Source organism: Neocloeon triangulifer, unplaced genomic scaffold (assembly GCF_031216515.1).
Source record: "Neocloeon triangulifer isolate White Clay Creek 2 clone unplaced genomic scaffold, ASM3121651v1 ptg000026l, whole genome shotgun sequence".
NCBI lineage: Eukaryota > Metazoa > Arthropoda > Insecta > Ephemeroptera > Baetidae > Neocloeon > Neocloeon triangulifer.
In genome coordinates this window covers 1-13,990 of record NW_026775564.1, presented here as the reverse complement: position 1 = coordinate 13,990, position 13,990 = coordinate 1, and the positions used below count along the sequence as shown (strand labels likewise).

Sequence of the window (13,990 nt, the reverse complement as noted above, 5' to 3'; positions counted from 1 at the left end):
ATAGAATATTTATAAATAAATATTTCGGCGCTTTGTATCAATAAAGGTACCCTAGTACAGAATGCGCACCTACTCCAATAAGTACTTCATAGAAACACACTTTCAGGCCTGGCCATAATGAGCGAATTTATTTATATTTACCTTTTATTTTATATTAATCTTAATTCTCTTATTGGATTGATTTATTAATTAAAATCTATTTTCTTCTATTTGAATAGTCTACTATTATTATTTAAAATTATGTCTAGGTTAGATTTGTTTTCATTTAAACAAAATATTTTAAGTTTTTGAGAACGAAGAAAAGTGTAATTATTTTTATTTTATGTAATCAAAAATTAAACGATACACCAAAATTTAAATATTATAATTTTGTTCCACTGAGTTTTATAATTTTCGTAAATTAAAAATAATCAATTCTGTATTTAATGAAACAGAACTAAACCAAGGTTCCTTAAAATCGTAATACAACCGAGAGAGAGATTTTTGTCCTTAAAACGTAACTTAAAATCGTAAAGGCTTGCGGACTGCTTTGGAGCGACAGTCTTTCTTTTCAATTAACTTTAACTGAAACTTAAACTCTAAGAGAATGAACTTTTTCCTTTCCAAATTAAAATCAAATAAAAACAAGCCGTCGGTACAACAGTAAATGGGCACAAATTAGCGTAAAATAACTCTAACCTTAGCTCCTGGCTCAGAGCGCGGCGTGGATGAGTGCCTTTCGGGTTGGAGTATTTTCTCGTCAAAAGATCAGCCACAACTTTTGATTCAGCTAATTTGAGTCAAATGGTCCTGCACTCTCGACCTGCGGAAGGTGAAGTCTCACCTGTCGTTTTACTTTTTGGCTCAGATCGGTTTGACGAGAAAATAAACTCCTCCTTATCTAACTAAATAGACCAATGAGCGCCTTAAAAATATCCTTATATTTTTTAACATAAAGAAATTTGTCCCGCGTCGCCCGCGTCGCCCGCGCGACAACAAAAAACAACATATAACAAAGGACACGGCGCGGCTCGAACGGAGAGCCCGCGCGCAGCTTTTTTTCTCTCGGCGCATAAAATGCTATGCTACTGCTAAACTCTCTCTCTCTTCATATGCGTGAAATACATTGATAAAAATACATTAAGTAATTTAAAACTACAAAAATAAAAAATTAAAGAAAATCAAATTAAATATAACCCCATATAATTCACAAAATATCAAATATTTTTACTTCAAGAAAAATCCGATCGTCATCTGAGATTGCTTTTTGATTTTCTGAAGACTCTGATTTTTCTCTTGCGCTTTTTGATTTTGTATTTTCGTGCTTATATTTGAGCAAAATGCCACCAAGTTTGCGTCTAATTACATCGGTCCTAATCTTATTCACGTGTCGTTTCCAATCGCTACCTGAACGTGAACATTTTTGTCTCGCCGTGTTAATCAAATGAACTCGAGCAAAGCAATGAGACTTTCGTCCTCTGCGACGGCAACTCTCATTTTTGCAATCTACATTTGAAACGCCTTGCGTGCCGCAGCCGATGCAAAACGTATTGCACACTCGCACAGTGCATTGACGATAATGATGTCCGACACGACGGCAATTCCAACAAGTACGCGCTAAAATAGCTGGGTCAATTTTCGCACTTCCGCAATTCTCACATTGATCAGGGGAATGATGAGAATTTTTGGCGTCTGGAAAATCGCTAGCGACAGTGTGTGCATCCAAGTGCGGATCACAAATAAGCGTCGGCGAAGGGCCGTGCGGCTCATTTGGCTCACGCGCTGGTGCGCTCCTCTCGCTACCATTTTCAATCAAATCCAAAATTTCTGACTGATTATCATTTTTATAAACTAGACCTGGCTCAACGGGATCGTCTGGAGGGACGGGATGCGATATTCCGAACCCCACATCAATTGGGCGCATTGTGTGGAATTCGCGCTCAAATTCAAAATTCCCAGAGTTTGATCATTAAAAAATCAGTCAAGAAAGCGATAGAATTGAAAAAAAATATTTAATTGACACTGAATGAAAATAATATGTCTTTGAAAATTAATTTGAACATTTTAGAACAACAAATCTTCATATAAAGCGTTCTAGTTGGAAAGTTTACAGATATTTTATCGTTGACCACACAATACAGCTGGAGCACGCACAACAGCTGGGTGCTGGGTAAACAAATACACGGACGAAACGCTGTGCAAAATATTGTTTCGATTTAGATCAACTTAACACTATAATTGAATTTTCTCACAAAACCTATAATGATATTTTTTGAGGTATGTATAATTATTCATATTATTAATTATTTTTTTTTTTAAATATCTTTAATTTTTTTAATTAATTTGTTGTTAAATGATAATTTTTTTAAATAACTAAAATTACTGCTGATACTTTTCACTATTTTACTACATAAATAAACAAAAATGAAAAGGTTTTTTGAAAAACAGTTTTAATTTATTCAAAAGCTATTTATTAAACTAGTGTGATTTGGCGTTTGCTACATTTTCTCGAACAGCTTGACTTAAATTTCTTTGTCTCTTAGGCTGACTGACTAAAGATGGAGTCACCTTTCTTTTGCCTTGGTTTGTTGTGGATTTCTGCACCTCTGGTGTATTGTGTTGCTTGATTTTTGGTGGACGGCCTTGTGGAACTTGAGCAGCACCTTTCGAAACACCCTTTCGTCTTCTTGCTCGCCCACTTGACTGAATGGGAATTCGTCCACTTCGTGAGCAGACAGAACCAATCTGCCGATAGATGGCAACAATGGAAGCTGTGGCAGCAGGTGCACTCTTCGGTTTGTTCAAAGCCTTACTTAACTTTCTTAGCAATTCGTTTGATGCATCAGTTTTGGCCAACTCGATCAAGCTGGCAAATGCATCTTTGCACTCATTCACCAAATCTTCTTTCTCAGCCTCATCAAAAGGATCAAGGTCTTGTTCTTCACTATGAATTTCGCATGCGTGAAGCTCTTCGTCAAATTCCACTTGTGCATCCGACACAAAATGAGCAACTATTGTTAAAGAAATTATATATTTTAAAATATTTTATTGTTTTTACATTAACCAACCATCTAAATTTGGCTCCTTTTCAGTTGGATCAACTTCTGTTCGGCCTAAAAAGAATTTCAAGTCAGGGCATTTGCTGCCGAGGGCCAAGCGAGCAAGTTCGAGTCGATCGCCACTAAGAAGTGGAGGAGCCGAGGGCATGGAGATGTTGAAGTATTTAACAAGCAGAGATTGGTGTTTGCAGAATGCACCACCCTCACCAACTGGACAGGAGCACACACCAATCTTTGAATGGACTTCATAAAAGGTGCCTGAATATGTTTAAATTATTAAAAATTTAATTATGTAATAGTTACCAAATTCATAAATGGTTTCTTATGTAGACAAATTTTGACATTGATTTTTTTTCAATTGGAATTTTTTAGGTCCCCAACACTTGTTTTAAATTAAATTCATAATTTATTAATAATATTAATATTTACCATTTCTGTTAGCACTTGGGACAGAAAAAACAAACTCCTCAATTTGTTTGATTGATTCAGGTTTGATCTTTTCCATCCTGCTTAGTAACTTGTGGAAGACAATGGAGTGGGCTGAGTGTCGATTATGTGCATGGTCAAGGAGCCGCCGCTTGTAGTAAGACTCCATGGGCCCAATTACAAATTCTACCAAGGCCACAGGATTGAATGCCTGCAATAAAATTATATTTCTATCTCATTCTTGTTATTAAAACTGCTAAATCAACAACCTTCATTCTATCAAGTACAGCCTCTTTAACAATTTTGATGCTGGACTCTGCATAGTTGTTGGTGTGGTTGTTTCTTAATAGAAGATCACTCCTTTTGTAAATAGCCCATTCATTTTTTCTTTTTAGGTAGGTAGTTCAAACCGAGCAACGAATTTTTTTTCTGACTTCAAACTTTGGATCTCATCCACTCCTTTGTCAAATTCCTCTTGATTTGCAGCATAAACGACCTGAATTTAAGTTGCTATTAAATTAAATTTTAAAATTATAGAAAAGTAAATTAAATTATACTTTGTAAAATAGGCCCATCAGTTTTTTCCTCACATCCTTGGTAGAATTAGATAGGAGCCATTTCCATTCCTTTGATAATACATGGAAAGTGCACAATAGCTGGCGAGATGATGGCCACACAGCAGCAAGAGGTCCTCTCTCAGCAGAACTGTCATCAGTCATTGTAGTGAGGGGCTCCTTATAAAATTTTTATTGGGTTAATTTAAATATTATTTCTTTGATATTACACAATATTCTCAAACTGTATTCTTATTTAAAGTTTAAAAAATTTTAAATTTTTTACCGTATTTCCTCCAAATGCCTTTGGGCAATGATCTTTTACCAGGGAAAAGGCTAATTTATAGCAATCCTCTGATTGGCCATTGTGAAGCAGCAGGCACAATGGAAGAGCCCCTGCTTTTGAGGGAACAGTCATTGAGGTTAAAGTGCAGTGGGTCACATCAACACTTGATGTTGAATCTACGAATAGACTCTCTTTTGCAGATTCTAAGTGTTGCACCCTTTTCATGATTGGAGTCACGACCAAAACAGCCCAATTTTCATCCTTCACCGTCACATAAACTTGGGTGTCTAAGTAATTTTTTTTTTTTTAATTAAAATACAAAATATGTGATTAAATTTTTTGTTGCTATTTTAATTTATCATATGTACCTCTTTCTAAATAGTAGTTATTTTCGTTCTTTTCAATGATTTTCATTAAAGGTGAATCACTTTGACCTCCAAAGTTTTTTTTACTCCACTTCTCATGCATATGATGCACACACCGCCGTGTTGGATTGTGTGCATTATCAGCCAAATCAACCATTGCGTCAGCGGACACGAGGAGATCTTCGTGCAAGCGCCTTGCTTGCGCTGGGGTATTACCATCATCAAAATATGACATAAAAGTATCTTCGAGACTTTTGGGAACTCGGTTCAGTCGAAGCGTATCAGCACTTCTAAGGTGGTGATTGTGCACCCCTGTGATGGTGATCACTGCAGGTCTACTAATTCCATTTTTATCAGGCCTAATGTATTTGTCTTTGTTTCTTGTATTTCTAGTATTCTGCAAAATATAAAATTTATTTATTTATTTTATTTTAAATAAATTGGAAAATATTTATTGTTACAAATTAATTAATTAATTTATAAAAAACAATCAACAATGATATAATAACGAAAAAAACTATATAACAATTAATTCAACAATTCAAAAGTATTAATAAATATATAAATACCAGCTTAATTTTGATATCAAGCTTAGCCTTGCAGTCAGTGCTCCTTGTAGAATTTTCAGTCTTGTTTAACTTGCTGAAGTGACAATACCATTTTTTGTGAACAACAAACCTATAAAATTTATAAATATACTTATAATTTACATATTTATCCAGGCAAAATTATGTTATCTCACCTCTCGAGATTATCCCTTTCGTAAAGGACTGTCCACTGAGATCTACTAATAGCACAAAAATCTTCTTTCCATTGATTGGCATCAGATTCATTTTGCAACATAGCCCTCAAAACAATCTTTTCTGTTGAGCTCTCCACACAGATTGTATTGAAGGACGTGGGAAAAATATTTTTAGTGGGACTTGCTACTGCCATTATTTAATAAGAATTTTTTTCTTTTCATTCGTCAGAACAAAAGGCCAAAAGTAAACAAAAGGATTGATAATATTTGGTGCAATTGCAGTATGATCAAGTGCACGTGTATTGTGGAGTCAACAATAAAATATCTGTAAACTTTCCAACTAGAACGCTTTATATAAAGATTTGTTGTTCTAAAATGTTCAAATTAATTTTCAAAGACATATTATTTTCATTCAGTGTCAATTAAATATTTTTTTTCAATTCTATCGCTTTCTTGACTGATTTTTTAATGATCAAACTCTGGGAATTTTGAATTTGAGCGCCAATTCCACACAATGCGCCCAATTGATGTGGGGTTCGGAATATCGCGTCCCGGCGTAATTGGGAGCGAAGTGCACGTCGTCCATTGCGTGACTTCTCGCTGCTCATCGGAGTCCGTCACCCTGACTCCCGAGGTCATTCTGCTGCACCCTGTGCAACCCCAGCCTGACTGCAAGCCAGCGCAGTTCAGCTCTCTGCAAGATTTCTGCTCGTCTCTTCACATCATTAAAGCAAGTACAAAACCCCGAACCGAGTGCAAGAAATCGAACTTGTAATATTCGAGTGATTTTCTCCGAGTGCATTCAACCATTATTTTCAAATAATATGTAAAATCAATTATTTTCCTACCCATCCTAATTCCTACCTACACAAACAATACAAATTTATAATATTCATGATTTGAATTAATTTACCGATTTTCCATTATTCTCTAATTAAATAATTTTGAATTGAATTTTCATCAAATAAAATCTTTCTTTAATTCTTTTCAAACTGCCGATTTTGATTTGTTTTCCATCTTGGAAAAATCTGAAATTAGTTTTTGAAGTTGTCTGAGTTAATTAAGTTGAGGAAATTAAGCCGAACCTGCGATTAATAGGATTTGATCTAACCCTGACATAGAGTCTAACAAGTCGTTGTTATATGGCGCCCAACTCACTTAATCCCAATTTAATTTGACAAATTAAAGTAAAATTTGTGATCCAGCGAGATCTAGAATATTCTATTCTGTGCTTTGTCTCCGAAAGTTTAGAATTCCAGGGTAATTTACCAAATTCTAGTAGTGCATTTTTGAGTCGGAATTCGCGAGCGTAATTTTTAGCATTCCGCGTGAGCAATTTTGTAGAGTAATTTTTGTCAGAAATTCTTGACATCTGTCAGAAAAACAAGGTTGGCCTCTCGTAAATAGTTTACATTTTGATCGTGTGTAAAAATTCTTTTGTAGAGTAAGACACACTTATGTTGTTTGTTTCCGAGTAAACACGATTTTAGAGTCAGAGATTTAAAGATGGATTTGAACATTAATTCTCATGACATGGTTTTGGTGCCCATGCAATTTGATGTTGCGTCTGGTACCGCGATACCAAGTAGATTACCCCCGATTTGTGTCAATTCACGCGTCATGGCTAAGACAATTCCCGTTTCGGAGTGGAATTTGAAGTATGACGGCGATGAACAAAAACTTTCACTTTCTCTTTTCTTGCGAGAAGTAGGGTTAAATTTTGATTCAAGTAACCTGAGTGAAATTGATTTTTGGAACTCAGCAGTTAACCTTTTTGATGGCCCAATTAGAACATGGTTCTTGGCAAACCGACATAAATGGTCAAAATGGTCCGAGTTAGTCCCAGATCTGAAACTAAATTTCCGCCCGGCAAATTATGAGAGCAAATTGTGGGAGCAGTTGCGATCACGTTCTCAGGGTCCCAAAGAGCGAGTGAATATTTATATTGCCAACATGCAATTTATGTTCAGTTTGCTCGATGTGCAGCCCAGTGAGCGAGACAAATTTCTGTTTCTCAGAGCTCGTTTGCACCCAATTTGGCTGTCAAATTTACCGTGGTCAAGTATCGATTCAATCGAGTCGCTGATTAACGAGTCGCTAAAATTAGAGAGCATATTTGATTTGATTCATAGCTATCGCGATCCCGTCCCTCCAGACGATCCCGTTGAGCCAGGTCTAGTTTATAAAAATGATAATCAGTCAGAAATTTTGGATTTGATTGAAAATGGTAGCGAGAGGAGCGCACCAGCGCGTGAGCCAAATGAGCCGCACGGCCCTTCGCCGACGCTTATTTGTGATCCGCACTTGGATGCACACACTGTCGCTAGCGATTTTCCAGACGCCAAAAATTCTCATCATTCCCCTGATCAATGCGAGAATTGCGGAAGTGCGAAAATTGACCCAGCTATTTTAGCGCGTACTTGTTGGAATTGCCGTCGTGTCGGACATCATTATCGGCAATGCACTGTGCGAGTGTGCAATACGTTTTGCATCGGCTGCGGCACGCAAGGCGTATCAAATGTAGATTGTAAAAATGAGAGTTGCCGTCGCAGAGGACGAAAGTCTCATTGCTTTGCTCGCGTTCATTTGATTAACACGGCGAGACAAAAATGTTCACGTTCAGGTAGCGATTGGAAACGACACGTGAATAAGATTAGGACCGATGTAATTAGACGCAAACTTGGTGGCATTTTGCTCAAATATAAGCACGAAAATACAAAATCAAAAAGCGCAAGAGAAAAATCAGAGTCTTCAGAAAATCAAAAAGCAATCTCAGATGACGATCGGATTTTTCTAGAAGTCAAAATATTTGATATTTCTTCTGTTGCACTTTTGGATTCAGGTGCATCTGCTTGTATTTTAGGTGGTCCAGGCAAGCGTTTAATTGACAAATTGAGATTAAAATTGCAAAAATCGAATATTGCCAATGTTGAATTAGCAGATAATTCCAAAAAACCAGTAATTGGAGAAATTGATTTGCCAATTTGTATTGAAGGACAAACTTTTGTAGTAAATTGTTTAGTAGTGCCCGCGGTAGAGCAGAGTTTGATTCTTGGATTAAATTTTTGGTTAAAAACCGGATTTGTTCCCGATGTTTCACGGGGTGAATGGTTCTTTTCCTCTGATGTGGCGCATGAGATTCCGAAAATTTATTCTCTAACGGTGGATGGTGACAAACTTAGCGCGGAGGAGAAAGAAATTCTCGCGAAAACGATCGCCGAGGTTAAGAGCAATTTTCCCAAAGGCTTAGGTCGCACAAATGTAATGGAGCATAAAATTGATACTGGCGATGCAAAACCAGTGAAAACCAAACAGTTTTATATTCAACCTGCTCAATTAAAAATAATGCACGCAGAGCTCGACAAAATGTTAGAGTTAGATGTAATTGAACCGTGCATAAGTCCTTGGTCGAGTCCAGTATTTCTCGTTAATGGCGAAAGTAAAGGTAAAGAGCCGCGATTTGTTGTGGACATGCGTGAAGTAAATAAAGTAACAGTGAGTGACGCGTATGCAGTCCCAATTTTGACAAGCATTTTGGATGGATTAGGTGATGTAAAATTTTTGAGTTCAATTGATTTGAAAAAATCGTATTGGCAAATTCCATTAGATTCTGAGAGTAAATTAAAAACAGCATTTTTCATACCTGAAAGAGGTCAGTTTTGTTTCAAAGTAATCCCTTTTGGAGCTAAAAATTCAGGTCCAGGTTTCATGCGAGTAATAGATTTTGTTGTTGCGAAATCTTGGATTAGAAAGTACATAAGGATTTATATTGATGATTGTTTTGTTGCAACCCCTACTTTCAAATTACACATTAAGGTATTAATTGAATTATTTCGTTTACTCAAAGAAGCCAATTTAACTCCAAATTGGGAGAAATGTAGATTTCTTAGAAAATCAATTAAAATTTTAGGCTACGTGCTTGATGAATTTGGTTTGCACACCGATCCAGACAAAACCGCTTCAATTTTGAATCTTCCTCGTCCCAAAAATTGTACGGAAATCAAAAGATTTTACGGCGCACTTTCGTATTACCGCAGATTGATCCCAAATTTCAGTGTTTTAGCTGAACCCCTCTTGCGACTTCTCAAAAAGAAAATTCCCTTTGCGTGGAATGAAGAGCAAGACGATGCGTTCGTCAAGCTGAAACAGGCCGCTGTTTCAGACACAGTCGTGAAACTGCCAGATTTCAACCGTCCATTTTATTTGCACACTGATGCATCTGATGTTTGAATTTCAGGAGTTTTGACTCAAGTTTTCGATGACGGTGAACACCCAATTTTTTACGTCAGTCGTTTATTAAATGATTCCGAGAGAAATTATATAACAATCCAAAAGGAAGCCCTTGCGATAGTTTGGTCCATTGAGCGATTAGCAGGATATTTAAGTTATAACAAATTTTTTGTTGTTACTGATAATAAGCCTCTAAAATATTTGCAAGACCATAAAAATCCCAAAGGCAGACTTGCGAATTGGAAGTATAAATTACAGGAATTTGATTTTGAAATAATTCACCGCCCTGGCAGATTAAATGTTGTTCCCGATATTTTATCTCGTTCTTTCAATTGTAGTATTAAAGTTTCAGCAATAACTTTGAATACCCCAATTCGTGACACATGGTATTTGAGCATGATAACGCGCGTGAAGGAAAATCCAGCACAATTTCCACTTTTCAAAGTAGTTGATAATAAATTGTATAAATTGAGTAAAAGTTGGAATCCCTTAGATGAAGCCGAATTTAAATTAGTTGTCCCTAAGTGCTCGAGATTTAAAGTTTTTGAAGCAATGCACAATGCCCCTCAATCAGGACATTTTGGATTTTACAAAACTTTCAATCGAATTTCAGAACAATTTTATTGGCCCAGAATGCGCGCAGATATCAGTAAATTTTTTTCCCATTGTAAAACGTGTCTAGCACAAAAACCAGTTCAAGCAGCTCCTGCTGGATTAATGAATTCACATCCCGTAAATTCACCTTGGCAAGTTGTGTGCTCAGATATTGTGGGCGAATTTCCGCGTAGCAAAAATGGTCACAAATATGTTCTTTGTTTAGTAGATTTGTTTACAAAATTTTCAATTTTGATTCCCCTGAAAGACGCAAAAGCAAATGCAATTTGTAATTCAATTGAGAAAGTAATTTTTTCGTACGGAGCACCACAATTAATGATTCAGGATAATGCTAAAAATTATTGTAGCAATCAATTTAAAGATTTAGCCAGAAAGTATGATTTTAAACTTCAATTCACACCTCGTTTTCACGCACAAGCAAATCCAACCGAACGAGTAAATCGAGTTTTCGAAACTGTCATGAGATGTTTTATTCAAGATGATCATAGAGAGTGGGACAAATTTTTACCCCACATAGCTTTTGCCATGAATAGTAGCCGACATGAAACTACCACTTTTTCACCTTATTTTTTGTTTATGGGCAGACAGCCAAGTTTTTCAGGTTCAAACGCAATTTCGTCCGAGTCAAATTTTGACGACCCAAATCAAGTTAAAAATTATGCAAATCGTTTTCCGAAATTGAAAAAGATCTATGATTTAGTGAAGCAAAAAATTGCAGACGCTAATCAGAGAAATAAGCATTATTATGACTTGCGTAGACGACCTGGTGATTTTAAATTAGGCGATAAAGTGATGAAAAAGAATTTTGCAATTTCAAATAAAGGCTCAGGCATATCAGCTAAGTTGTTGGGATATTTAATTAAAATTATGAAATACACAAATATATCCATCCCTAAAACACCCTGCCTTCCTTTTATTTTGCGTGTGACTTTATCATCATTTCACTCGAGTGCCGTGTGTAACTGCGAGAGCAGCAAGCAGAGAAAGAGAAGAAAGAAAAGCGGAGTGTGTGTGCCGGTGAGCGCCTGCATTTATGCAACCAGCTTCACTTCCAGAGCAGCACGACACACACACCTCCCACCTCTCAATCAGCAATACACCCAGCTGATAACAGCAGCATAGGTGCCAAGGGCAAAGGCCATTGGCCTCGTGCGGTTTTCGTGTCAGTCGCCTTGCAGACGTCAAGTCTCAAAAGTCGGCGCCGCTCGAGGAGCGAGCGACCGAAATCCTCTCGTCAATTGGAGGTTCCAAATGAATTGTTGGAGTTTCTAACGTAAGTTGAAATTATCCGCAAAATCCCTTTTACAAATTTAGAGCGACATAACCCGTTCGGCCTTCTGACCGTTCCATCCCCGATTTTTGTAAGGCAAATTAAACTGACCGAATTTCGCGCACACCCTAGGCGCCCTGCGGGGCCGTTCGATCACCATCAACTGGTCCGGCAACGCAGAGCCGTCCCGGCGTAATTGGGAGCGAAGTGCACGTCGTCCATTGCGTGACTTCTCGCTGCTCATCGGAGTCCGTCACCCTGACTCCCGAGGTCATTCTGCTTCACCCTGTGCAACCCCAGCCTGACTGCAAGCCAGCGCAGTTCAGCTCTCTGCAAGATTTCTGCTCGTCTCTTCACATCATTAAAGCAAGTACAAAACCCCGAACCGAGTGCAAGAAATCGAACTTGTAATATTCGAGTGATTTTCTCCGAGTGCATTCAACCATTATTTTCAAATAATATGTAAAATCAATTATTTTCCTACCCATCCTAATTCCTACCTACACAAACAATACAAATTTATAATATTCATGATTTGAATTAATTTACCGATTTTCCATTATTCTCTAATTAAATAATTTTGAATTGAATTTTCATCAAATAAAATCTTTCTTTAATTCTTTTCAAACTGCCGATTTTGATTTGTTTTCCATCTTGGAAAAATCTGAAATTAGTTTTTGAAGTTGTCTGAGTTAATTAAGTTGAGGAAATTAAGCCGAACCTGCGATTAATAGGATTTGATCTAACCCTGACATAGAACTAACAAGTCGTTGTTATAGTATATTGAAGGAAGCAGAACAATATAAATTTATGGGCTCTGGTTTTTCCTTCAATATGGTCAAATGTCTAGAGATAAGGATTTCAAAATATCGATTTGTGCCAGAAAAAAAGAAGACTCAATAAATCAATAATCAATACTGAAATTCGATTTTTTAATAATTTATCCCATTTATTGTCATTTTTATTAAAAAAATCAATAATCCTATTAATTTTTCATAATTTTATAAATCAATTAATTAATTTCCCTCCATTAATTTCCCATCATTAAAACTCAACTGCGCATTGCGCGAGCATTCATTTGTTTTGCCCATTAATTAGCTCATATACCTTTGCCCATTAATTAGCCCATATACCTTTTGACCCTGACCTTTTGAACTTTTGACCTTTTGCCCATTTGACCCTTATGCCCACCATATGCCTTTGCCCATATACCTTTGCCCATATACCTTTGCCCATATACCTTTTGCCCATTTGACCTTTTGCCCATGACCTTTTGCCCATTTGCCCATACCGGAAGTGAAAAAGTGGTTGTATTGGCATTTCTTCCCTACTACAGACACAGCCCACCCTCTCTCTCTCTCTCTCTCTCTCTCTTCTCTCCTCTCTCTCTCTCTCTCTCTCTCTCTCTCTCTCCTCTCTCTCTCTCTCTCTCTCTTCTCTCTCTCTCTCTCTCTCTACCTCTCTCTCTCTCTCTCTCTCTCTCTCTCTCTCTCTCTCTCTCTCTCATCTCTCTCTCTCTCTCTCTCTCTCTCTCTTCTCTCTCTCTCTCTCTCTCTCTCTCTCTCTCTCTCTTGCACCAAAAGCACAACAAGATGAATAAATTAAGCTGCCGTAAGAGCGAGGCACGTCGAAGTAGAAGAAGCCATCAAGAAGTGAGGTCGCGCATCTCTCTCTCTCTCATTCTCGGCCTGCCGGCAATAAAAATGAACATAAATCATAGGGCGAAATAAAAATGCTCATTTAAAGTGAGAATTCTCTCGGAGAAAGTCGCTGCGAACAGCGAACTTCACTTACTGCGGCTGACTCAGAGTGCACTATAAAGCCCCGGGATTATGTGAAGGGCCGGTGCGCTTTCCTTTTCATTTGCGCGCTCTCTCCGTCCCTTTGTACTGTACACAGAAAGCAGAGCACGCGAAATGCGATTTTGTCATTGTTGGCAGCCACGGACATGCACACACTGTTGCTGAGAGAGGACTTTTCAACTTGTTGGGAAAACGAGAAAGTCGGCGTTTCCTGGCAAGAATGGACACTTGTGAGACTTCTGGCTGAGCTTTTCAGTTATTAAATTATTTCAAACTTCAAACTAAATTTTTTTTATTGTATAATTCATTAATATTTATGCCTTGAAAATAAAATTTTACGCCACTAAGAAAGAAAAGTTCAGCACTGCTGGTTGTATTGAGAACTATTGTTTATGAAAATGAAAATAAAAACCAAAACAAGAACTTAGTGTATTTTTTTCACTATAGTTTATATCACTTTTTAATATTTTGAACATATTTTAAATAAAAAATGGGAAAAAATAAATTAATTGTATCAATTATTCCAAATAATCCAACAAATGCATATGATGGAATTTCACTTTCAGAGTTTTTTTACTCAATCAAATGGCTTCAAACAAGGTATGAATTCTAGCCCAATTTGTTTCAATATTTACATCCATGACATTATTAAAATATTCGAG

At 37.0% G+C, this 13,990-nt stretch overlaps 1 protein-coding gene and 1 long non-coding RNA gene across 9 annotated transcripts; one reads left to right on the top strand and one right to left on the bottom strand.

The window, feature by feature from the left end:
• Positions 1–1,933: 1,933 nt before the first annotated feature.
• LOC132204948 (uncharacterized) lies at positions 1,934–4,131 on the top strand. Of its 6 annotated transcripts, none has more exons than XR_009442622.1 (4): positions 1,935–2,256; positions 2,523–2,995; positions 3,072–3,292; positions 3,528–4,130. It is a non-coding gene; the product is annotated as an uncharacterized LOC132204948 (long non-coding RNA). The 6 variants fall into 6 exon arrangements; XR_009442619.1 differs by having other exon boundaries at positions 1,953–2,256; positions 2,523–2,910; positions 3,528–4,127; XR_009442620.1 differs by having other exon boundaries at positions 1,953–2,256; positions 2,523–2,774; positions 2,892–3,292; positions 3,528–4,126.
• LOC132204947 (uncharacterized) lies at positions 2,446–5,697 on the bottom strand. 3 transcript variants are annotated; one of them, XM_059633740.1, is made up of 9 exons: positions 5,412–5,697; positions 5,239–5,347; positions 4,673–5,066; positions 4,305–4,591; positions 4,022–4,198; positions 3,734–3,960; positions 3,468–3,675; positions 3,048–3,296; positions 2,446–2,990 (listed from the first exon to the last, which is right to left on the bottom strand). In XM_059633740.1, exons 6-9 carry the CDS (start codon positions 3,737–3,739, stop codon positions 2,458–2,460), a joined length of 996 nt encoding a protein of 331 aa, XP_059489723.1. In that variant the 5' UTR covers positions 3,740–3,960; positions 4,022–4,198; positions 4,305–4,591; positions 4,673–5,066; positions 5,239–5,347; positions 5,412–5,697; the 3' UTR covers positions 2,446–2,457. The 3 variants fall into 3 exon arrangements, with proteins under 3 accessions (XP_059489723.1, XP_059489724.1, XP_059489722.1); XM_059633741.1 differs by having other exon boundaries at positions 5,239–5,456; XM_059633739.1 differs by lacking the exons at positions 2,446–2,990; positions 3,048–3,296; positions 3,468–3,675 and having other exon boundaries at positions 3,740–3,960.
• Between the last annotated feature and the right edge of the window lie 8,293 nt (positions 5,698–13,990).

Coding starts and splice junctions, on each gene's coding strand:
- LOC132204947 (XM_059633739.1), bottom strand. CDS start 5,605: ATGGCAGTAGCAAGTCCCACTAAAAATATTTTTCCCACGTCCTTCAAT. Junction 4,199..4,304: donor AGGCATTTGGAGGAAATACG/GTAAAAAATTTA, acceptor AAATTTTATAAG/GAGCCCCTCACTACAATGAC. Junction 3,961..4,021: donor TGATGGGCCTATTTTACAAA/GTATAATTTAAT, acceptor ACTTAAATTCAG/GTCGTTTATGCTGCAAATCA.